We start from the raw sequence: 22,295 nt of genomic DNA, 5'->3' as shown, positions 1-22,295 counted from the left end.
GTGCAATATGGATTATGGTTTTTCCACAACATTTTTGACTCTAAGAAACTGCCTTTGCCACAAAACTTAGCAAAATTACTACAAGCATGTGAGTAACTCCAGCTTTACTATGGACTACTTGATTAGTATACTATTTTGGACATACTTTCATCACTTATTTACTGTGAATACCTTTGGCAATAACCAAGTTGTAAGAGATTAAACAAATTGCAGTTCTACCACATAGCTCTAATGTGGCTATGATTTAAATAGTCATCTTGGGTAAGGTATGGTTTTCTTGCATTCTTTTTTCTTAGAGGAGTGCCTTGCAAACACACATCAAATAACTAACATGGAGGTATATGGTTTGGTAACAAGTTAGTAATCATCAATAAATATACTTAAAGCATTCCATTTACACTGTCCCCTTTCTTTCAAATTTCCAAGACATACTCAAATTTTCTCAGAACCATGTTCATATCGGCTTACACATGAAAATTAACTTACATGTCTTCTAGAACTTTGACAATGCTCTTCAATATTATGATCTCTCCAATTGTAGCCTAAAATACAGTACTAGAAAATGTATGATTTATTATTAGAAATTAGGCAAAATTTAGGTCATCATCTATGGTCAATCAAAGAACCATTCACTTTAGTCTTCCTTTTGCTCAAGTGAAATTACAGAAGTACCTCAATAATGAATAAAGAGTTCCTCCCTTATTTTAAAAAGTAAAGAAAATTCACTATCATACCTATAGCAGTGAGATTCCTGTAGGTTTCCAGCTTCACATCTTTGTCGAGAATCCTCTGGGAAGGATCCAGCAAAGCCCACTCTTCTCGAGTAAAGTTCACATGCACATCATTGTAGGTCAACACATTCTAAAATATTCACACACGTGTACAACAGAAAGCATGAAACGGACAATGTGTACTGGAAATGTCTACTTCGTTTATAATATTTTCACAGAATTCTGGTGTTTCTTCTACTTATTTTCTGACACACAGGTTCTAATGTAATCATGAACTCTTTTTAGGAGGAAACTGAATAGTGAGGTTCACCTCTCTAATTTCTGCATCCTTTCATGAGAATTTGGCTTTGCAAGAGAAATGCCAATTCACAGACATAAAGAGAGTAAACAGATTAACAGTACTGAGCCCACAACAGAGAAACAGTATAAACAATTCCTAACTATAATAACAATGGACAAGCTGGGTGTATTTTCTCAAGTCTTTTATTCCAAAAAAACTCAGGAGACAGGCACAGGAATATTTTATAGAGCTGGATGCTAGCCTGGTCAGTGAAATCAATAAGTTCCAGGACAGTCAGGGGTATATAGTTAAGAACTGAATATTCTGTAAAAATTAATCAACCAAATAAAAAAGATAGAGACGCTGTGAACACTATACCAACAGCTCAGACAATAAGATCAACAATTAACAAAATGGACACATGAAAATGAAAAGTACCTGGAAGGTAAACAACTCTATCAATAGAACAAATGATAGCACACGGACTGGGAGAGGACTTTTACCAACCCTATCTCTGACTGAAAGATAATATCCAAAATAAAGAATTGAAGAAATAAGACACCAACAACAAAATAACCCAATTAAATCATGGCATAAAGAACTAAACAGACAACTCTGAACAGAGGAAGTGCAAATGGCTGAGATGCACTTAAAGAAATGTTTGGTGTCCTTAGTCATCAAGGAAATGCAAATCAAAAGGACTGCATTTCAAGCTTACATTTGTCACAATGGCTCAGATCATGAACTCAAGAGATAGCACATGATGGTGAGGATGTAGAGTAAGGAAAACACACCTTCAGTGCTAGTGAGAATGAAAACTTGAACAACCACTTTGGAAATCCATCTAGACTTTTCTCAAAAAAATTTAGAGTAGTCCAACATCAATACCTATATACCTGAATAGCCATACTACTCTGGAGAATATATCCAAAAGATATTCTACCATAACACAAGGACACTTGCTCAACTATGTTCATAGCAGATTTATTTGTAATAAACAGAAACTGGAAACCTAGACATCCTTCTGCTGAAAATGCATAAAAAATGTGATACAGTTCTACAGTGGAGTACCACTTAGCTATTAATAACAAAGACTTCATTCAATCAGCCAGAGAATGGATGGAACTAGGAAAGACTTTTCTGAGTGAGATAAGCCAGACCCTGAATCACATGGTACCTACTCACTAATAAGTTGGAAATTAACCATAAAGTACAGGATAACCACAAAACAATCCACAGACCCAGAGTGTCAAGGACAACAAAGTGAGGATGTGGGAAACTCACTCAGAAGAGAAAATAAGATAGGTATCTGAATTAAATGGAGGGAGGGGATAGGGTGGGAGAGGGAGTGGGGAGGATAATGGGGATGGACATCAGGTATGGGGAGAATAGAGGCAAGGAAGGAATGAAAAGAGAGAATAGAAAGCAGGGTGGGTGAATTTCTAGGTCATGGGAGGCCTCTGGCATTATATGGGTGTAGCCCTAGATGAGAAGCCATAGCAGCATGGGCCAAGGAACATGAAGTTGCCAAATGAGAAATATAATATGCTCTGTTAAATCTCAAAATTTAACATGTGAATGAAGAGCAATTGAAGAACAGATTTGATATGTACAAATACCTACATTTCAGGCTCATTAGCCAGTAATAAAAACAAAACTACAAAGACAGGCATGTGGGCCCACATCTAATCCCAGTACTCTATATTCATATTCAGGTGGATCTCTAAGTTCGAGTCCTGCCTGATTTACATACCTACTTACAGGACATATAAGACAACACAGAGAAACTTATTCTTCAAAAAAAAAAAAAAAACAACAAATTTAATAATATAAAACAATAGAGCCAATAGCGCCTAAGAAAATAGAAGCAGTAATTAAAAGTCTGCCAAACACACACACACACACACACACACACACACACACACACACACACGCCCTAGGCTAGATGGTTTTAGCATAGAATCATACCGAATTTCAAACAAGAGTTCATACCAATACTCATCAAAGTATTCCACAAAATACAAACAGAAGGAACATTGCCAAACTCATTGTGATGGCACAGTCACCCTGATACACAAACCAAAGTCTCAACAAAGAAAGAAAATTTCAGACCAATCTCACTTATGAACATAGATACAAATATACTCAATAAAATACTCACCAAATCTAGAAACACATCAAAGATATACACGATGAACAAATAGGCTTCATCTCAGGAATACCAGGATAGTTCAACATATGAAAATCCACCAATATAATCCACCATATAAACAAACTGAAAGAACAAAATCACATGATCATCTCATTAGATGAGAAAAAGCTGTTCACAAAATCTAACACCCCTTCATATTAGAAGACTTGAAGAAATCAGGCATACAAGGAATCAGGCACATACTTAATAAAGGCAGTAAAAAGCAAGTTGAGAGCCAGCATGAAATTATTTGGAGAGAAACTTAAATTCCACTTATATGAGGTAGAGGACAAGGATGCCTACCCTCTCCGTATCTCTTCAATATACTAAAGTCCTAGCCAGAGTAATACCACAACTGAAGGTGATCAAGGAGGTACAAATTGTAAAGGAATAAGTCAAAGTATCACTATTTGCAGATGATATACTAGTATACATACGTGACCCAAGAAATTCTACCAGAGAATTCCTACAATTGATATATACTTTCCACAAAGTGCCTGGGAACACAATTAACTAAAAAGATCCTTAGGCCTTCTGCATACAAATGAAAAATGGGCTGAGAATGAAAATTGGGAAACAACACCCTAAACAGTAGCCACAAACAATATGAAGTATTTTGTAGTAACTTTAAACAACAAAGTGAAAGACCTCTATGACTAGAATTTTAAGTCTTTAAAGAAAGAAACTGAGGAAGATATCAGAAGCTGGAAAGACCTCCCAAAATCATGGATATATAGGATTAACATAGTAAAACAGCATTCTTAACAAATGCAATCTACAGATTCAATCCATTTCCCACCAATATCCAAACATAATTCTTTACAGACCTTGAAAGAGCAAACATAAATGTCATATGGAAAAATAAAACACCCTTGAGAGCAGACCAATCCTGTACAATTGAAATAAGGACACAGAAATAAACCCACACTCATACTGGAACTTTACTTTCAACAAAGACAAATCCATACAATGGAATACTGACAGCATCTTCAACAAATGGTTGTGGTCTAACTAGATGTCTGCCTGTAGAAAAATGAAAATAGACCCCTTTGTATCACCCTGCAGAAACTCAAGTCCAAGTGGATCAAAAACCTTGCCATAAAACCAGAGACTCTAAATCATTTAGAAGACAAGGTAGAGAAAAGTCTGGAACTCATTAACATAGGAGACAATAGAACAATGACAGCACAGTCTCTGAGATCAACGATTAATAAATGGGATCTCATGAAACTGAAAAGCTTCTGTAAGTCAAAGGACACTATCAATAGAACAAAACAGCAGCCAACAGATTGGGAAAATATCAACACCAACCCTACATCAGACAGAGAAGTAAAATCCAAAATATACAAAGAACTTAAGAAATTAAACACCAACAAATCAACTAATCCAATTTAAAAATGGGGTTCAGAGTTAAATTGAGAATTCACAACAGAGGAATCTTGAATGGATGAGAAGCACTAAAAGAAATCATCAAAGTTCTTAGCCATCAGACAAATGGAAATCAAAAATGACTCTAAGATTCCATCTTACACCACTCCAATGGCTAAGATAAAAAACGCAAGTGACAACACATGCTGGTGAGGATGTGGAGAAAGGGGAACATTCCTCTCACTGCTGATGGGAGTGCAAACTTGTACAACTTCTCTTAAAATGAATCTGGTGCATTCTCAGAAAAATGGGAATAGTTCTACCTCCAGACCCAGCTATACCACTCCAGGGAATATATCCAAAAGATGTTCCATTACAGGACAAAGACATTTGTTCTACTATGTTCATAGCTGTTTTATTCATAACAGTTAGAAACTAGAAACAACCTAGATGTCCCTCAAATCTAGAAGAATGGATAAAGTACTTCTGGTACATTTACACAATGGAATACTAATCAGGTATTAAAAATAAGAAATCATGGAAACTGCAGGCAAATGGATCAAACTAGAAAACATCATCCTGAGTGAGGTAACACAGACACAGATAGAAACACATAGTATGTACTCACTTATGAGTGGATATTAGATGTATAATACAGGATAACCATACTACAATCCTCAGATCCAAAGAAGCTAATAAACAAGGAGGGTCCACAGGAGGGTGCCAGAATGTCACTCAGAAGAGAAAACAGATTAGACAGCAGAAATGGATGAAGAGAGGGAACTGGTCGGACGTTTTTTTTTTTCCTGTGAAGAATGAGATTATGCTTTTATTGCATTTGCATTGAATTTGTGAATAGCTTTTAGTTGAATGGTCATTTTCAAAATTTTATCTTTATTAATCGAGAAACGTGGGATGTCTCTTCATTTTCCAGTCTTTCTTCAGGTGTTTTAAGTTCTTATTGTAGGTGTATCTTTTTCTTTCATCTGTTTATTACTAGATATTTTACTTTCCTTCAGACATTTCTGAATGGGAGTATGTTCAATGTCTCCTTTGAATGTTTGACGTTGGTATATACAAAAGTAAATTGATTTGTGCAAGTTGATTCTGTATACTGTCACATAGCTATCCTTGTTAATCATTTCAGAAATTTTCGTGATAGAATTTTGAGGACTTGTAATCCATATTATTACATCATCTGGAAAGTGTTGGTATAATGTTCTTTTGAAATGTATACACCTTACCCTTGTTCATTTTAAATGCTGATTTCTCCCTACCCACTCTCTGGTTTCAATCCAGATATTGCATTGTGATACTTACTCTAAGCATCCTGTCTCAACTGTGTGTAAAAGGGCCAAAATAAAACAACTAGTCACAATGTTGTACAATTGGAGGAGCCAGAGGATAGGAAAGAGGGGAGCAACCAGAGGGCAAGAAATGAGTGGAAGGAGAGGTGCAAGAGGAGAGATAGGAGAAAGAAGCAGGAGAGAGAGAGAGATCTTGGAACTATGGGGAGATGGACTGGACATAATATTTCACAAAAAGCAAGTATAATGTGGGAAATCTAAATGTTAGGAAACTATGAGGGCTTGGAGGTTTAGGATGGAGTAACTATTGTCCAGCATTGTGTTCTAGGTTAACTACATAAGCCCAGTCTCTGTGTGGTGATTTGGGTATCGAGATGTTTAGGATTAACAGCAAGCTTTACCACAAGATATATCAATAGTAAATATTAACCACCACCTACAACATGACAGTTTGAATTCTACTTTCCCTATTTATATTCCTTTACTTATTTTTCTTTATTGCCTAAACTAACACTTTGAGCAAAATATTGAAAAGGAGTGGGGGTGGTGAACATAGATGACAAACTTCTGACCAGAGTAAACTTGCCTAGCAATGATTTTGGATACAGGTTTCTTACCTATAGCTTTTATTGTGTTGAGAGGTGTTGCCTCTAGCCTTACAACTTTTGAAATTTTTATGATAAAGGCATTTAGATTTTTCAAAGATTTTTTGTTGTTGTTTTTTTTTGTTTAAGCTATTAAGATGTTCATGTGCATTTTGTTTATACATCATTTATGCAGTTTTTATATTTATTGACTTATGTTGTGCCATATTAGGGATAAGAAATTTGTTCATAGTGGAAATCAGAAATGAAAAATCAGAGTTGAAAGGGGAGACCTAACAACAGACACTGAGGAAATCCAAACAATTAGGTCTTACTACAAAAGCCTATATGGCATAATATTTGAAAATCTAAATGAAATAGACAATTTTTTGACAGATTCCATCTACCAAAATTAAATCAAGATCAGGTAAATAGATTGAATAGTCCTATATCTCCCAAGGAAATAGAATCAGTCATCAAAATCTCCCTTCCAAAAAAGAAAGCCTAGGGCCAGATGGTTTCAGCTCAGAATTCTACCAGACCTTCTTAGAAGAGCTAACTCCAATTCTCTTCAAACTATTTCACAAAATATATACAAAAGGAACATTACCAAACTCATTCTAGCAAGCCACAGTCACCTTGATACCTAAAACCCACAGAGACCCAACAAAAAAAGAGAACTTCAGGCCTATCTCTTTTATGAACGTCGTTGCAAAAATACTCAATAAAATAACTGCAAAACAAATCCAAGAACACATCATCCATCATGTCCAGGCTAGAGCAGTAAGACAACTAAAAGAGATCAAGGGGATACAAATCAGAAAGGAAGAATGATGTGATGAGTGGCCCCAAAAATTCTACCAGAGATCTCCTACAGCTGATAGGAGTCTGAAGTCTTCCTGTATACAAAAGACATGTGAACTGAGAAAGAAATTGGGACAACCACCACTTTCCAATAGTCACAAATAACATAAAGTACGTCGGTTTAACTCTTACCAAGCAAAGGAAAGATCTGTATGAAAAAAAAAATTCAAGTCTCTGAAGAAAGAAATTGAAGAAGGTATCAGAAGATGGAAAGATTTTTCATGCTTATGGATCAGTAAGAATAACAGCAAAAATGATCATCCTAACAAAAGAACTCTAGAGATTAATGCAATTCCCATCAAAATACCAACACAATTCCTTATAGACCTTGAAAGAACAATTCTCAACATCATAGTAAAAAAAAAAAAAAAACAGCATAGTTAAAGCAACTCAGTACAATAAAGAACTTCTGAAGTGATCTTCATCCCTGATCTAAAGCTATACTATAGAGCAATAGTAATAAGAATGGCATAGTACTGACTTGGGGGTCAATGGATTGAATCAAATACACAGAAATAAATCCACACACCTACAGAAAGCGGGACTAAGGCCAGAAATTTAACACTGAACCCCCACGGTATATCCTTCTCCCCATCAAGCTACTTAAGACTTCCAGCCCCCAGTACTACAGCGCACAATCCCCACTTCCCCCCTGAAAAGACTAGCATATCAGTGTTTCATCTGAGAGAAAAATCCTGCTTTTGGAAATGCCTCTCTGTTCTCTTTTAAGTCCATGTCAACTGTATCAATCCTGATCTAACAGACACTACAACATGCACTGAGAAAAGCAGAGAATCATAGCTTCATATTTTAAAAGTCTTCATTCAACTAAGCATTTAAATGTAAAAAAAATAAATGGGTAGACATCTGGATGTATAAAATCTAACATTAAATCAAGATGCAATAAATTATTAAAACAGACATGTAACAACCGAGATAGAAATAATAATTTAAAAATCTCTCAATTAAAAAAAAAGTAAAAGCAAGCCTCGGTCTAGAAATTTAGCACGAATTCTACAAAAATCTCAGAGAACTCACTGCAATACCCCTCAAAGTATTCCACAAAAGGGAAAAGGAAGAAACACTTCTATATTTTTGTGAAGACACCAGTATTATCTTGATTACAAAACAATCAACTTCTGAAAATAACACAACCTAGTATTGTGTTAACTAATTAATAACTCATGTTATAAAGAACTTCTATACAGGTACTCAGTTTTCTGTACAAGAGACACACTCACTTACCTAATATATTAGGACTGGAAGCCATGATTACAGACTACATCAATATCAATGTCAAATATTACTGATTCCCATTAACACTAAATTATATAGTATTCAAACATTCACATTTCATCTTTTATTTACCTAACGTTGACTGAATGAAAAGTTCAATTGACTTGCTCAACAATCTTCTTCATGATACCTATTTGAAGGTGATCTCCAAGGCTCATATGTGTAAATGAGTACTAGTTTATATCTTGTTGGTTTAAAACCCACATATTACACTTATCACTAACATGTAGAGATAATGCCCCAGCTCATGAGCACTGTCTGTGTTCTAGAACTTAATAATGGGGGAAGTTTTGGTTTCACCTTCAACTTACCTCATTAATACTCAATAATTGTGAAAGCAATTAGTTTTCAGTTACTGCTGACTCTAAGATAGGCTATTTATTGTCTACAAAAGGATCTTCTTATGGTCTTTTGTCATAAATACAGATTGTATTTTAGGTGAAATGGCTGCTTTGGATACAGTCCTCTTGTATATATATCTTATGGCACTGGACATATTCCATGAAATCATAAAAATTTTGGTTATTGAACTTGTTATATTTTTACACTATTTACACATATATCTTACAGAATCTCATCTCACACTAGGAAAACATTTGTTGAAAGTCATTCAAACTTAATGTCTTTAAATGAGTGCTTTCAGTCCCCAAATCATGTAAGATACAAATATATACACATATACTTTGACAGAACCTTTTTTCATTTTAATTTGTACTTTCAAGTATAAGATGAAAACCTTTTACTGACTTGTTGACAGTGAATTACTTACCAATAATATAAGATCCTGATGCTTCCCTTGCTTATGAGTGAGGCTTACCTGGCATGGAAGAAGACAGTCTGGCTTTCTGTCTTCTTTAGATCCCATTTCAATTTTGTTCAACAGCGTTTTATGGAGGGCATGGGACACTGCATACACTGCATTCCATATGGAATAGCTGGGCTCAGAAACGGTCACCACGTCATTTTCTTCTGGTTTACTCTTTTTAGAAATTAGGTATGGGTCATGATTTTCACATTGCAAAGCAGGAGGTGAGCAATCAAAACTGTCAATCCAGAATTTATGGAAATAAATATCTCCTGGGTACTGGGAGGGTATAGGAGACTAGAAAAAGTTCATTAAGCCAGGGATAGCTGTAGTCTTTGAATATAAGAAGCTTCCTCTGAAAATGTTCATCAAGTCATTCCTAATTAATACGGACTCGAAATAAAATGTGTTGGTTTGCCATGTTCTACACCTTCCTTCGGGTTGAAAATATTTTATTTACTATGTGGAAAAACTTAGTTACTTATATGACTACAGAATACCTACACGTTTACCTGTGTATTTTGGTTCAAATTCAGCAGTTCAACAGCAAATAGTACCCAAGTTTCAATTAGCTGGGAGTTTCTTTCTTTCTTCTTTTCTTTTCTCTCTTTTTTTTTCTTTCCTTCCTTTCCTCTTCTTCCTCCTCCATTTATTTTTCTCTTTGCCCACGTGTGTATGCCTTCAGACCAGCAGAGGTGGCCAGATCCTTCTTTACTGAGTCCCCAGCACCCTAATCAATAAGCCCAGTACACCTTACTTACCCAATCCCCAGCCCCCTAAATATTTATAGGATCCTCCCTGCTCGTGCACCCGCAGGCCAGCAGAGGGCGCGAGAACAACCTATACAAGGTCATGCACAACCTCACCCAGGGCGGCGTGCACCCATCTCCCCCAGGATGCACGCAGGCCTGGTGGAACGGAGGACTGTGCCTCTTCTCTTCCCGTCGTCCCCCTACCTGCGGTTCTGCCCCACGGATGGAAGGCGGGGGGCGGGGGAGGGAGGCGGGGTACCCCAAACCTCCCCTCCTTCTCTCCCTCCCCCCACCACACGTGTGAGCAGGACTATGAGTTCATAACAGTTTGGAATAAGAAGATTGCTGACCTGGGAAAACCGTTCCGGGTAGCAGCCTGTCTCTAGCGAAAGTCCTGCCCCTTCGGGCTTCGCTTCCAGATCCGCCCCGCAGAGAGCAGAGACTTCCGGGCTCGGAGGCTCCGAGGCCGACCTGCCATCTCCTTGGCCCCCGCCACGGGGATGTAAACACAAACCCTCTACTCACAGACGGACCTTCATTCCTTCGTTTCTCACTTCGGAGCTCTCGCTGGTCAGGGTACTCCCAACTGTCCCAAGATGCTTCCCGACAGAGACCCAGCGGCCTGAGAACTACAAACTTGGCTTTGGAGCGAGGAATTCTGGGATTGTATCGGAGAACTACAAAAATGGCGCTGTCCATCCGTCCAGCCCACCCTCTAATATATTTCTCTACTTATGATTTCCTTTCATGACAGGGACCCTCCATGTAGCGTGACCCCCCAGCCCCCGTCCACACAGACACACCCTATCGGCTTTACCTCGTTTTCTTTAAGGACCTGGCCTGGTTGCAAAACCACAGTGAGGCGAATCATAGAGACGCCTCTTAGTCTTCCAGGAACCATAGAGCCACCCAGGACGAGCATGGCCAAAGGAAGCGGAACCACCGTGAAGCCTCTTAGTCCTCCAGGGCGTATAGAGGGACCTAGGAAGAGCGCGGCCACAGGTAGGCCGACCACGGAGACGCGTGTTAGTCCTCCAGGGCGCATAGAGCGACCCAGGTCAGGCGCGTCGAGAGGAAGGCGGACCATAGAGACTCCTGTTAGTCCTCCAGTTCGCATAGAGCGACCCAGGACGGGCGCGGCCATAGGAAGGCCGACCACAGAGACGCCGACCGAAGACGGGCGCGGCCTTCTCTAGCTCTGCATCCGGAACCAGCGTGGGTTGATGACGCACGTCCGCGTCCCCCCCCCTCCGCCCGCCGGGTATCGCCATTTTTTGGGGAAACGTTGGCCGCGCGCCCCGCTTTTCGGGAATCTCATTAGGATCTCAGGGTCCCGGACGACGGGTCCGAGGCTGCGAACATACCCGGAGGTATTCTCTACAGCCCCAGAGCGGGCGAGCCAGCGGTTCTCCCAAGGACTACATCTCCCAGCATCCCGCGCGGGGGCAGTCAATATGGCGGCGGTCCTCCCATTTTTCGAGCGAGCCAGCTGCTGTCCCAGGGACTACAACTCCCAGGATCGGCGCGGGGCAGCCAATATGGCGGCGGTTTTACTCCTTTCCCGCGAACCAGAGGCTCTCCCAAGGACTCTGCAGACACACCCTATCCGCTAAGCTTCAGGCAAGAGAATCATAGAGACGCATTAGTCCTCCATGGCGCATAGAGACAGACCCATGACAGGCTCGGCCTCTCTAGTTCTACATCCATATCGGCGCGGGATGATGGCGCACTTCCGGCCCTTTTTGTTTATCTTTCGTCCCTGCGCTAATGAGGCAGTGAACTGTTGCTTCCACGTTTTCGGGGAGACGGTGACCGCGCGCCCCGCTTTCCGGGAAGCTCGTCGGAGTCTCACTATGCCGGAGGATCGATCTGTGGCTGCGATGGCGGCGGCCTCCGTGGTGAAGGCGGAAGCGGAGGACCCTGGTTCTGGCAGGACCCGAAACCTCCCGTAGATGCTTTACTGGGACATGTCCGGCCCGGAGCAGGCTCTGTGCCGCCGCTGGCTGCGGTCCGAGTGGCGCTCCAAGGAGCAGATGCTGGAGCTGCTGATCCTCGAGCAGTTCCTCAGCATCCTCCCGCACTGGCGCCCCGAGAGTGGGGAGTTGTCGGCGGCTTGGGCGCGCGCCCTGCACCCGTCCTCCCCATAGGTGAGGACCCCCCTAAATCCCGAGACCGCAGGCGAATGAGTCTTCCCGCTGCCGTGTCAATGGCTCTGAGAAGGAAGGGCGTATTTTGGGATTTCAGGGTTGAACATGAGCCACAGTCCAGGGCCAGGAAGGCGCGGGAAGGGTGTGGCTGGTCCCCTTGCTTCCCGGTTAGCAGTGAGGAGGAGGTGGACGCAGGTGCTTCCCTTTTCTTCCTTCCGCCCAGTCAAAGCTGCTGGGAGATGCTGGCTAGCTGAGGCTAGCCCCGAAGCCGCGTTTCCGGGGTCCCTGAGACCAGTCGAGGTGACATGGAACGCTTTGTTACCCTGTCACTTGGCTCACCAGCTCCTTGCTCTCAGCGAGCACTAACTGAGGTCTTGCGTCCTTCCAGGGCACACCAAGGCCGAGGCCCCTCAGAATGGCTTGTGCGGAGAGAGCACGGAGGACTACGGGAGCACGGCCGTGCCTGGTGAGTGATGCTCCTCTCTGATGCCCTGTGGTCCGCATGGTTCTGGTGAGCCAAGGTCTTCTCCAGGATGCGGTGATGAAGCATCCTTCCTAGAATGCCCCAGTTCCTGTCCTCCTGCCTCTGGAACCCCTCTTCTTACCAGAATGCTCCAGTTCCCATTCCCCGCCCCCGCACCGCCTCCCTCTCCCTGTGTGCCCAGGGGGACAATTTTTATAGGTCGACCCCCCACACCACCCCACTGAGACCTCAAGTCCTGACACTGACATTGGAGTCCCGGGCTGGTCCCGTTCTCTCTTTGCTCACATTCTCTCATTCATTTCAGGCCTGGAGAACCAAGCTGCCTGGAACCCCAACCTGATCCCAAAGCAGGAGAAGGACTGCAAGGAGGAGGCCAAGCCTGCGCAGGCCTGGGTACAAGGCGCGCCCCCGGGGACAGACCCTGACAGGGAAGATAAGCCACCTAAAGATGCCGTCCACCACTGCCACAGCCCCAGGGTTCTCCAGGAGAGCCAGGGCCCACGGCCACCTCGCACGTCCCTTGCACGCCCAAGGAGGAAGGGCTTTGGAGAAGTGGAGAGCCGGAGCACACGGCCACCTCGCAGGTCCTCTGTGTGGCCAAGGAGGAAGAGTTTTGGAGAGGTGGAGAGCCCGGGACGCAAGGCCATCTCGCAGGTCCTCTGCTGGGCCAAGGAGGAGTGGCTTTAGAGAAGTAACAACTTTGAGGAGGTTGCCACCGCCCCTGCCCTTGCTCAGGATCAACCGTGCCACTTTTGTGAAGTAGTCCCCACTGGAGAACAAGTTTGCTGTGGGGAGTGGAGCCCGGCTCATCTCCTCCATCTGCTACTTTGAGTCTGAAAACGATTGGTGAGCCATGCTAATCTCCCTTCCCTTCCTCCTTCCACTTTCTCTTTCATCCCTTCATCTCCATCCTTCCCTTTCCAGCCCCCGAATCCTCTTAATTCATGTAGGAAGCGTTTCCTCCTGACAGCCTCCTGGCAGTTGACTGTATGTGTTCACTGAGAGGTCGTAGATGGACTGGACCTTACTGTGGTCGCAGATGTAGTCCCTGAACGTGAGCTGTACGTCAGTCTCTCAGGCCAGTGTGGTGCACAGGCCTGTAATTCTAGCTGTACTTTGAGACCAGTATGGGGTTCACAGCAAGTCGGAGGCCAGCCTGAACTCTGTGTAGGAAGCTCTTCCCTGACAGAGAGCAAGGCAGCCTTCAGCAGGAGCAGCTGTGCAGTGCAGGGAGCCCATGAAAATACTCAAGGTAAGTCAAAGCCTTACAACTTTCAAAGTAATGGTGCGCATACCACTTACCTCAGTAAATGTAGCTAACATTGCCTGTGGATTTTAGAATTTAAATGGTTTTTATAAACATATAGATCAGTTTTATTTGGAGGGGCTTTATGGGGCGACTTGGAAAATGCTGCTGTTTTTGTCTGTGAGGACAGTGTAAACTAGGTTTTCTCCTTCCTCAGGTTAAGAAGCCGATTCGCTCCACAGTCCTCAGCTTGGGCTGGCACCCCAACAACATTTTGCTGGCTGCAGGGTCAGGTGACTTTAAATGCAAGTGAGGATAAATTGCTATTAACTATTGGTCAGCACTGACAAGTACCCGTTGGGCTCCTTTATTTGCAAAGTACAGTACTCTGCGAGCCACTCAGTGATAAAGAGAACTTCCTGGTCTAGAAAAGGAGCTGGGGCTGGGATGTGGCTCAGCAGGTAGAGAACTTGCAGAGCTGGTTACTATCTCCCAGCACTGCCTGTGGAGCTAAGATTAGAGGCTCAGTTACAGACCGAGATTGAGGGCAGACAGACTATATGAGACCCCATGTCAAGAAAGAGAAAAAAAAATGTGAATTGGTTTACAGTGATGAACAGAGCAAGTAGCAAAAGATATGATGGACTTGGCCGTAGAATTAGCAGGAGTTGCAGCAGGGCACTGGACATAGCAGCCTGGCCAGCAGAGTGAGGGGTCTCCAGTGAGGCACAGTAGTTGTCTCCAGTGTAGGCTGAGCTCATGCTGTGACCACCCATCCATCTTTCTCTGTGTCTGTCCTTCTCAGCTTTTAAATAGCTTTTATCTGTGTGCATGTGGGTATGCATGCCTGGCCAAGGCCAGAAGAGGGTAAGAGATGCCCAAGAGCTAGAGGTGGTTGTGAGCCACCTGATACCAGTGCTGGGAGCCTAACCTAGTCCTCTGCAAGAGCAGCAAGTGTCTTAACCACTGAGCCATCTTTTTTGTTCACTTTTCTGGGTTTTGATGGGATAAGAAGTCAGAAGCATGAAGCCTAGGTTGGTCTGGAGCTCACCATCCTCTCTCAGCTTCTTGTCCTAGAATTACAAGCCTGCACCTTTATGCCAACCGGCTTCTTTCTTGGGTGGTTTCAGGTCCTCATTTTTTGTCCCAGGCCACAGACTACAAATGACAGGGAACCTGATTTTAGCTACATGTCCCTGCGGGTGTATAGACAGAACATTTCCTCTGTCTTTAGCCTGAGGCTAGAGGAGACTCGCCACCCTGCTAGAACTTTAAGAATCAGGCCACGGGTTGCTTTTTAAAACCTGTCCTTCAACAGGGCCCTTTCCCCTTTAGCAAAAGGAAAAGTAAAGAATTCATCACTGTTTTGTGTTGACTCTTTGGGGCAGAATCGACCCACCTTCAGTACCTGTTTAAGGGTTTCCCAACCTGGGGAGTGTGAACCCTCCGTGGGTAAGATCACCCTTTCACAAGGGCCACCCAAGACCACCAGAACACACTTACGTTACACTTTACATCAGCAGCAAACTTGCAGTTACAAAGCAACAATGGGAATAATTTTCTGGGGGCAGGGCACCACAGTTCGAAAAAGCATGTGAAAAATTTCCAGAAAACCAGCCCTATCATTTATACTCAGGCTTAATTACAAAATGAATAAGCAAAAACAAAACAAAACACCAAAACGGGCAGTGTTGCTTAGTGATGGAGCATTTGCCGAGTCTGTAACAAAGCACCAGGTTCAATGTTCAGCACCGTGAACAAAAAACTAAGAAGAAAAATGTGAGTGGTGAAGGTGGAGCTAAGATAGTCTCGGGGCTCTGTGCTCAGGAGTTTGTGATCCCCTGGCTCTCCCAGCAAATAAGACAGGACGGGACTGTCTGGACATGTCAGTCCACAGTTGCCCGTGACCCCCAGGCAGGAGAAGCCCACGCCCCTAACCCTTCAGACCCTCAGCTGCTGCTGTCATTTGGAAGTTGGGCTTAGGGAGCTAGAGGTTTGCTTTGGTTTGGTTTTGAAAACAGAGTTTATCTGAGTCACTCTAGCTCAGGCTGGCCTAGAGCCCACAGAGATCCCCCTGCTTCCCTCCGCCTCCCCGAGTGCTGGAATTAAATGCTTGGAGCCCAGAGTTGTTTTACAGAGTCTTGAGGTTCAGGCTCCTCCTCCTCTTCCTCCTCCTCGACCCCTCTTCCTCCTCCTCCTCCTTCTCCTTCTCCTCCTCAAATCTTCCTCCTTTCCTCCTTCTCAACGATGACTCCTCCAACTCCAACTCCACCGACTCCTTCTCCGACTCCTTGACTCCTAGTCTTCCTGCCTTGGCCTCCAGGGGTCATACTCATGTTCAGATGCTTTCCAGAGAATCAGAAGAGGCCAGAGGAGGCAGATTCTGGCCCTTCCCCGTCCCTCAACCTCCTAAGGTCTCAGAGGTAACAGTGGAGCCGAGGTGGGGGCCAGCTCTTTGTTGGCAGGGCAGGCCTGCCTCTCTCAGCCCTTTGTTGGGTGTCTTCACCTCTAGCTTTATTTATCTGTATGTGTGTGCGCCCACGACCTGTGTCCACCCGGCTTCGTGCCTGGCTTCCAGGCGCAGGCTGCCATCTCTGGCTCCCTGAGGGTGATGCGGATCTGAACTTAGGTCTCCGTGCTTGCTAGTTCAGCAAGCGCGTCCCTGGCTGTCTTTTCCTGTATCTGCCCATCCTAACCTGCCTTCCACCTCCTTCCTCGCTCTTTCCACAACAGTGTTTTCTCGGCCTACATCAAGGAGGTGGACGAGAAGCCGGCCAGCTGATGGCGGAGTTCAGCAGCAGCAGCGCCGGCTGGGTGTGGGGCGTCAGCTTCTCCACCAGCGGGAGCTGCCTGGCCTGGGTCAGCCACAGCCTGTGGCTGACGCCTCCAGAGCATGCAGTGAGTCCTCACCTGATTGGGGGGGGGGGGGATTGGAGGGGGTACAGTTAGCGATCTATGCCGGCTTTCCACGGCATGCTGGCTCACCACACAGTGAGGGGAAGTATAGACAGCTAGCGATCTGGACACGCTGACTCTCCTTGGCAGCTAGGGGAAGTGTATACAGCTGGCGGAGAGGCACAGGATGGAGCAGCTGGATCCCACTGAGGATCAGTAACCCACCCCCACTCCTCAGGCAGCGCCTGTAGCCAGCAGGCCCCCGTCTCTGCCGCCCTGATGAAGATGATGGTTGGGAACTGGGAGGATGGCGCCTCAGATGCCTGAATGTCTCCCCACTTCTGTGGTCCTCACCAGCCCCCAGGGAAATGGGACGGAGCATGGTGGCCCAGGAGGCGGAAGCAGGAGGCTCCGGAGTCAAGGCCAGCCCGGTCTCTGTCCCAGAAAACCAGAGCTGAAGCTGCTGCCCCCGCCTGGCACACACACACCCTCAGCTCCTTGCCCTGACACCACCCCAAACAGGACAGGGGCCATCTTCCTCCTGCCTTCGTGCCACCCCAGGTCTTTGGGGAGAACCCAAATGGTGCTTTGTCACCAGACTGCAGTGAAGGTGGCTTGGTGGCAAGGGAAGAAGACCGGAGCTCGCTTTAGGGCGGCTTGGCACTTGCCCTCTCATTGTCAGCCCTTAATGCACCAGGGGTTGGCCTCTGCCTGGCCACCCCGTGAGGATGCGGATGTGGTTCCTCCCAACACTGGCTCGACTAGTTCTCTTGTCAAAGGGTCACCATGGCAAAATTGTGCTCTGGGACAGCTTTGCTTGTGTCAAGCTTTTATTTTGTTTTTTGATTTTTGTTTGTATTTTGTTTTGTTTTTAAATTAAAATTTTTATATTAATTGTAGTTTATTTACTTTGTAGCCCCCTTCCTCCTGTCATCCCTCTCTCCTTGTCATCCCTCCATCCCCATCATCCCTCCATCCCACTCTTCCTCCCCATCATCCCTCCCTCACTCATCTCCCTGCTCCTCCCCCAGTCCACTGCTACGGGAGGTCCTTCTCCCCTTCCATCTGACCCTAGTCTAGGTCTCATCAGGACTGGCTGCAATGTCCTCCTCTCCTCTGTGTCCTGGCAAGAATGCTCCTCCCTTAGGGGTTTGGGGGGTCAAAGAGCCGGCCACTGAGGTCATGTTAGAGACAGTCCCTTGGTGTCAAGCTTTCGTCCCTCTACATGAATACACTCTTACAAGCCAGGCACGGTGGCACAGGCCTATGATCCCAGCATCCAGGGAGCTGAGGCAGGGGGATCGTGAGTTAATGGCCAGCCTGGTCTGCAGGGTAGAACCCTCACGTGACGCTGGCACAGCCCAACTTTTGTCTCGGAGAACAGCATCGTGGCTGCGGTGAGTGTGCATCCCTTGTGGTGTGCTGCCTGTGCTGGGTCCAGGATGTGCCCAACACAACCTCCTCCGCACACAGTCCCCCACAGTTTGCCCCCTCGTGGGGTGCCACCTGTCTGTTCCAGTCCCAGGGTGCTCCCCCACAGCCTTCCCCAGGGTGGGCAGGGGGATGCCACCCCCATTGCAGGGCCATGATTGCTGCCCGATGCTCTTCAGCTATGATGACCACAGCTGTCTAAGCTTCATATCCAAGCTGGAGGTCTCCAAGAAGAGCACCCAGCACAACATGTCGGCCATGGAGTGCTTCTGCAACATGGACAAGAGGGCCACCACCAAGGACCACAACTCACAGCCCTGGAGATGCTGCACATGAATAGCATCACATGGGCCGGTTTGACAGACGGGGTGGCCTGGGCCTGCCCATCAGCTCAGTGTGACAGGCGGTGTATGGTGGGGTGAGCCTTCTCATCAGCTCGTGACAGGCAGCGGGGTGGCCGGGGACAGCACAGCCTTTAACCCTGGTGCCCAGGAGGCGGAGGCAGCTGTGAATCAGTTCCAGGCCAGCCTGGACTACAAAGTGAAACCCTGTCCCACCAGCAAAAGGGGAGCGACCAGTGCCTCCTCGTTGTGCCCTGTGGGGTGCTTGTGGCACCCAGCACTCAGGAGGAGGGGTGCGGCACCTGGCAGAGCAGGCCTGGCTGGCTGAGGGGAACACAGGTCCCTGCTGGGCATGGTGGCCCAGGCCTGTGGGTCCAGGCTCTTGCCAAGCCAAACAAGGTGCATGTGCTGCACAGAGCCTGCACAGAGAAGGGAGAGAACAGAATCTCACAGTCGTCCGCTGATCTGTGTACCAAACAAAGCATAATGAATAACCTGAAATGATAGTGAATGTGTAAAGGCCTTTCTCACGGGCTGCGCTGTGGCCTCTGCCCTTCAAGGGCTAGCTAGGCTGGAGTTTGAGGAGGAGGAGGCAGACTTTGGAAGCTCTCCAGAAGGTTGGTTCACCCGGGTTTGCCCCAACTGGCCAGCTGTGCTGGCATCTGGGGGTGACAGCCTGCTGTAAGGAGTTGCCCTGTTTTGTTTCCTTCAGGGTTATGAACTTGGGATGGAACTCAGGACTCATGAAGGCTGATTTCAGATGCCAGAAAGGCTTTTGGCCTTGGGATCTGGCTGTCCCAGCAGGCTGCTCTTTGGGGCCTTGTTGGGGATCAGTTGGATTCAGCCATGCTCAGGTCACACCTGAGCTTGGAAGGAGAAAACAGTTCTTTGTCTCCGTGTCTGTTGAGCCCTGCCATGTCCCTACCTGCCTTCATGATGAGGCTGTGGTCTCTCCTCCTCCCAGTCCATTCCCTCTTCCCCTCCCTCTCTTCCTGCTGCCTTCCTCTCTCCTTCCCCTTTCTGGTTCTTCTCCATTCCCCCTCTCTCCTCCCTTTCTTTCTCCTCATTTCTTCCCTCTCCCTTCCCCCTCTTTCTCCTCTTCCCCCTTCTTCTCCCTCCCCTCTCTCTCCCTCTTTCCTTTCTCCCTTTCTCTCTCTCCCTTTCTCTCCCCCTCTCTCACTCCCTCTCTCCCACTCTCTCCTTTCCTTTCTCTTTCCCTCTCTTCTCTCTCCCTTTCCCTCTCTTTACCTTCCTCTTCTTCCCTTTCTCTCTCCTTTCCCTTCTCTCTCCCTTTCTCTCCCTCTCTCCTTCCCTCTCCCTTCCTTCCTCTTCCTCTCTCTCCCTCCTTTTCCCTCTTCCTCTCCTGCTACACCCACTCCAGCGTCTGGCGTGGCATATCAATAGATAGCGCTACTCAGACTATGTGTCCTTTGGGATTATGCTCTCTGGAGGTCCCTGGCAGACCCCCCCCCCCCGCCTGGCAAAGAGACGTATTCTGAGATTTCTACGCTTTTTTGGTTGCGGTTGTGGGGCTGGATTAATGAGGTTTTTTTTATCTTTCTCTATGACTCCTAAAACAGCACAACTAATTCTATAAAGAAATTTATCATTAGTAAATTATTAAAGGCTTTAATAAGAATAAAATGTAAAAAGAATAAACTTAAGAAAAGTAATAAATCAGATTCAGTATCAATAGGCATTATAAGAATAGTAAAAAAAATAATAGGCTCCTTCTTAGAAAAATATAGCACGAGAAGTACAGCTGGCTCGAGCTTGCCCCCCTTATTGTTTTGTTCCTAGGGAAGATCATAAATCTTTAACAGGACATATGGGAGGATGGTTGACAAAGGTGTGTTTAGACTTTGGCAGGCATCTGACTTAGCTCCTGACTTTCCTCTTCATTGGTTAGCAATAATGAAACTGCATTTGAGGTTTCTTTCCCTTTGTCTGCTTTGATCAAAAGTTTTTAGGCCAAGATTTCTTGTGGGCACTCCCCTATGTTAAAATGTAAACTTTGTATTCTTGGTAAAAGTCTAAATGTTCTGGAAAGTATGCCAATTTTAAGGTGCCTTTTTGTAAGATCATTATAAAAATATCAGCTTGACTTTAGTAAAATTGCAGCAGATTCCAAAGCCTCACTGGTCTCGGTCTCTGTCAATTCGCCGAATCCGTGTCTTCCTGTCCAAAGCCTTGTTCTCCCGCAGACACCGGGAGCCCAACTGGGCCGGTCTGTGGCACTCTCCTATGACACCAGATGGTTGTGAACCACTGTGTGGGTGTTGAGACTCGAACTCAGGACCTCTGGAGGAGCAGCCAGTGCTCTAACCCTCTGAACCACCCCTGCAGTTGCCCTGACCTTGAACTTGTAACCTTCTGCCTCCCTTCAGATGGCTAGGGCTCCATGCAAGCACCAGCACCCAGTGTATGTGGCATCGGGGACCTGGCCAGGGGCTGGTGTAGTCTCGGGCCTATCCGCTGGGTCACATCGCGGGTGAGTGAACCCTCCTGCTCTGGGACAGGGTCTTGTAGTGTGCCCCGAGGGATCTGGAGCCCAGTGCACCCCCAGCCATCTGTGGGTGCGGGGCTTGGGGGGCTGGCCTTACTCCCTCCACAGACTTCACAGTCCTGCCCTTCTTTTAGCCAGGTGTCCATTTACGAGGTGGACAAGCAGGACTGTCACAAATTCTGCACCACCGGCATCGACGGGGCCATGACCATCTGGGATTTCAAGTATGTGTCCCTGGTGGTGGTTGGCCAGCCACAGAGTCCCTAAGATGAGGGCCCCGGTCCCTGGCGGGTGGGTGGGTGGGTGGTGGTTCCTCGTCCTCAGGAAAGCTTGGTCCATGTTGAAGCCAGCAGCCCACACAGCTGTGCATAGACACAGCTTCACAGTTTACACAGTTGGCCGTGCTCTCAGTCCTGGAATGCCCAGACTTGGGAGGCTGAGGCAGAGGGATTGCTTTGAGCTTGGTGCTAGCCTGAACTAGATGATAGGACCTCACCCCCAAAATAACAGTGCAATGAGCTGAGAAGGTAGAACATCCACATGCGCACATGCACACACACACGCGCACATGCAACAAGTGTGATAATACAAAGGGTAGTATAGGGCCTGGAATGATGGCTCAGCAGTTAAGAGCACTCTCCTAGGACTCAGGATTTGGTTCCTAACACCCCCTTGGCAACTCAAAATCAAATGTCACTCCAGGTCCACGGAATCTGATGCTCTTCTGCCTTCCACAGACACCAGGCACACATGCCGTGCATACAAACATACATACGTACATAAATGCATACCTACATACATACATAAATTAGCTGGGTGTGGTGTCACACTCCTGTGACCCCAGCACTCAGGGAAGCAGAGGTGGGGGCATCTCTGTGAGTTCGAGGCCAGAACGAGTCCCAAAAAGCCAGGGCTACATAGAGAGACCCTGGCTCGAAAACACAAAACAACAAAATGACATCAGTAAATCTTGAAATAAAGGTCCAGACCTAGGGATGCATTCATGTCTTTAATCCCAGGAGTCAGATGAGGGCTGGTCTCCATGAGTTGGAGGCAGCCTGGTATAT

At 45.9% G+C, this 22,295-nt stretch overlaps 2 protein-coding genes across 9 annotated transcripts in view; one reads left to right on the top strand and one right to left on the bottom strand.

Moving 5' to 3' along the window:
• Positions 1-11,180, bottom strand: part of LOC129692337 (zinc finger protein 431-like) — a 66,013-nt gene extending 54,833 nt beyond the window's left edge. For 2 of the 8 annotated variants that reach the window (XM_055628674.1, XM_055628673.1), the window contains exons 1-2: positions 9,439-10,404; positions 735-861 (exon numbers count right to left, since the gene is read on the bottom strand). In XM_055628674.1, the coding sequence (XP_055484649.1) occupies positions 735-861; positions 9,439-9,486 (175 nt within the window). In that variant the 5' untranslated portion in view covers positions 9,487-10,404. Of the gene's footprint in view, positions 1-486; positions 556-734; positions 862-3,172; positions 3,287-9,438; positions 10,405-10,528; positions 10,871-10,995 lie in introns of those variants that run through there. The other 6 variants (XR_008722688.1, XR_008722689.1, XM_055628671.1 and 3 more) reach the window with 6 other exon arrangements.
• A 650-nt stretch (positions 11,181-11,830) lies between these two features.
• LOC129692347 (uncharacterized) lies at positions 11,831-20,860 on the top strand. Its single transcript, XM_055628681.1, has 6 exons — positions 11,831-11,858; positions 11,951-12,325; positions 12,714-12,791; positions 13,114-13,655; positions 16,789-16,953; positions 17,189-20,860. Exons 1-4 carry the CDS (start codon positions 11,831-11,833, stop codon positions 13,494-13,496), a joined length of 864 nt encoding a protein of 287 aa, XP_055484656.1. The 3' UTR covers positions 13,497-13,655; positions 16,789-16,953; positions 17,189-20,860.
• Positions 20,861-22,295: the final 1,435 nt, after the last annotated feature.

The sequence above is a fragment of the Psammomys obesus genome, unplaced genomic scaffold, assembly GCF_907164565.1.
Source record: "Psammomys obesus unplaced genomic scaffold, mPsaObe1.curated_primary_1811, whole genome shotgun sequence".
In the NCBI taxonomy this organism is placed as follows: domain Eukaryota; kingdom Metazoa; phylum Chordata; class Mammalia; order Rodentia; family Muridae; genus Psammomys; species Psammomys obesus.
Note: the sequence above shows the minus strand (reverse complement) of the source record. Positions and strands in the feature narration are given on the sequence as shown.

Coding starts and splice junctions, on each gene's coding strand:
- LOC129692347 (XM_055628681.1), top strand. CDS start 11,831: ATGGCGCATAGAGACAGACCCATGACAG. Junction 11,859..11,950: donor TAGAGACAGACCCATGACAG/GCTCGGCCTCTC, acceptor TGCGCTAATGAG/GCAGTGAACTGTTGCTTCCA. Junction 12,792..13,113: donor CGGGAGCACGGCCGTGCCTG/GTGAGTGATGCT, acceptor CATTCATTTCAG/GCCTGGAGAACCAAGCTGCC.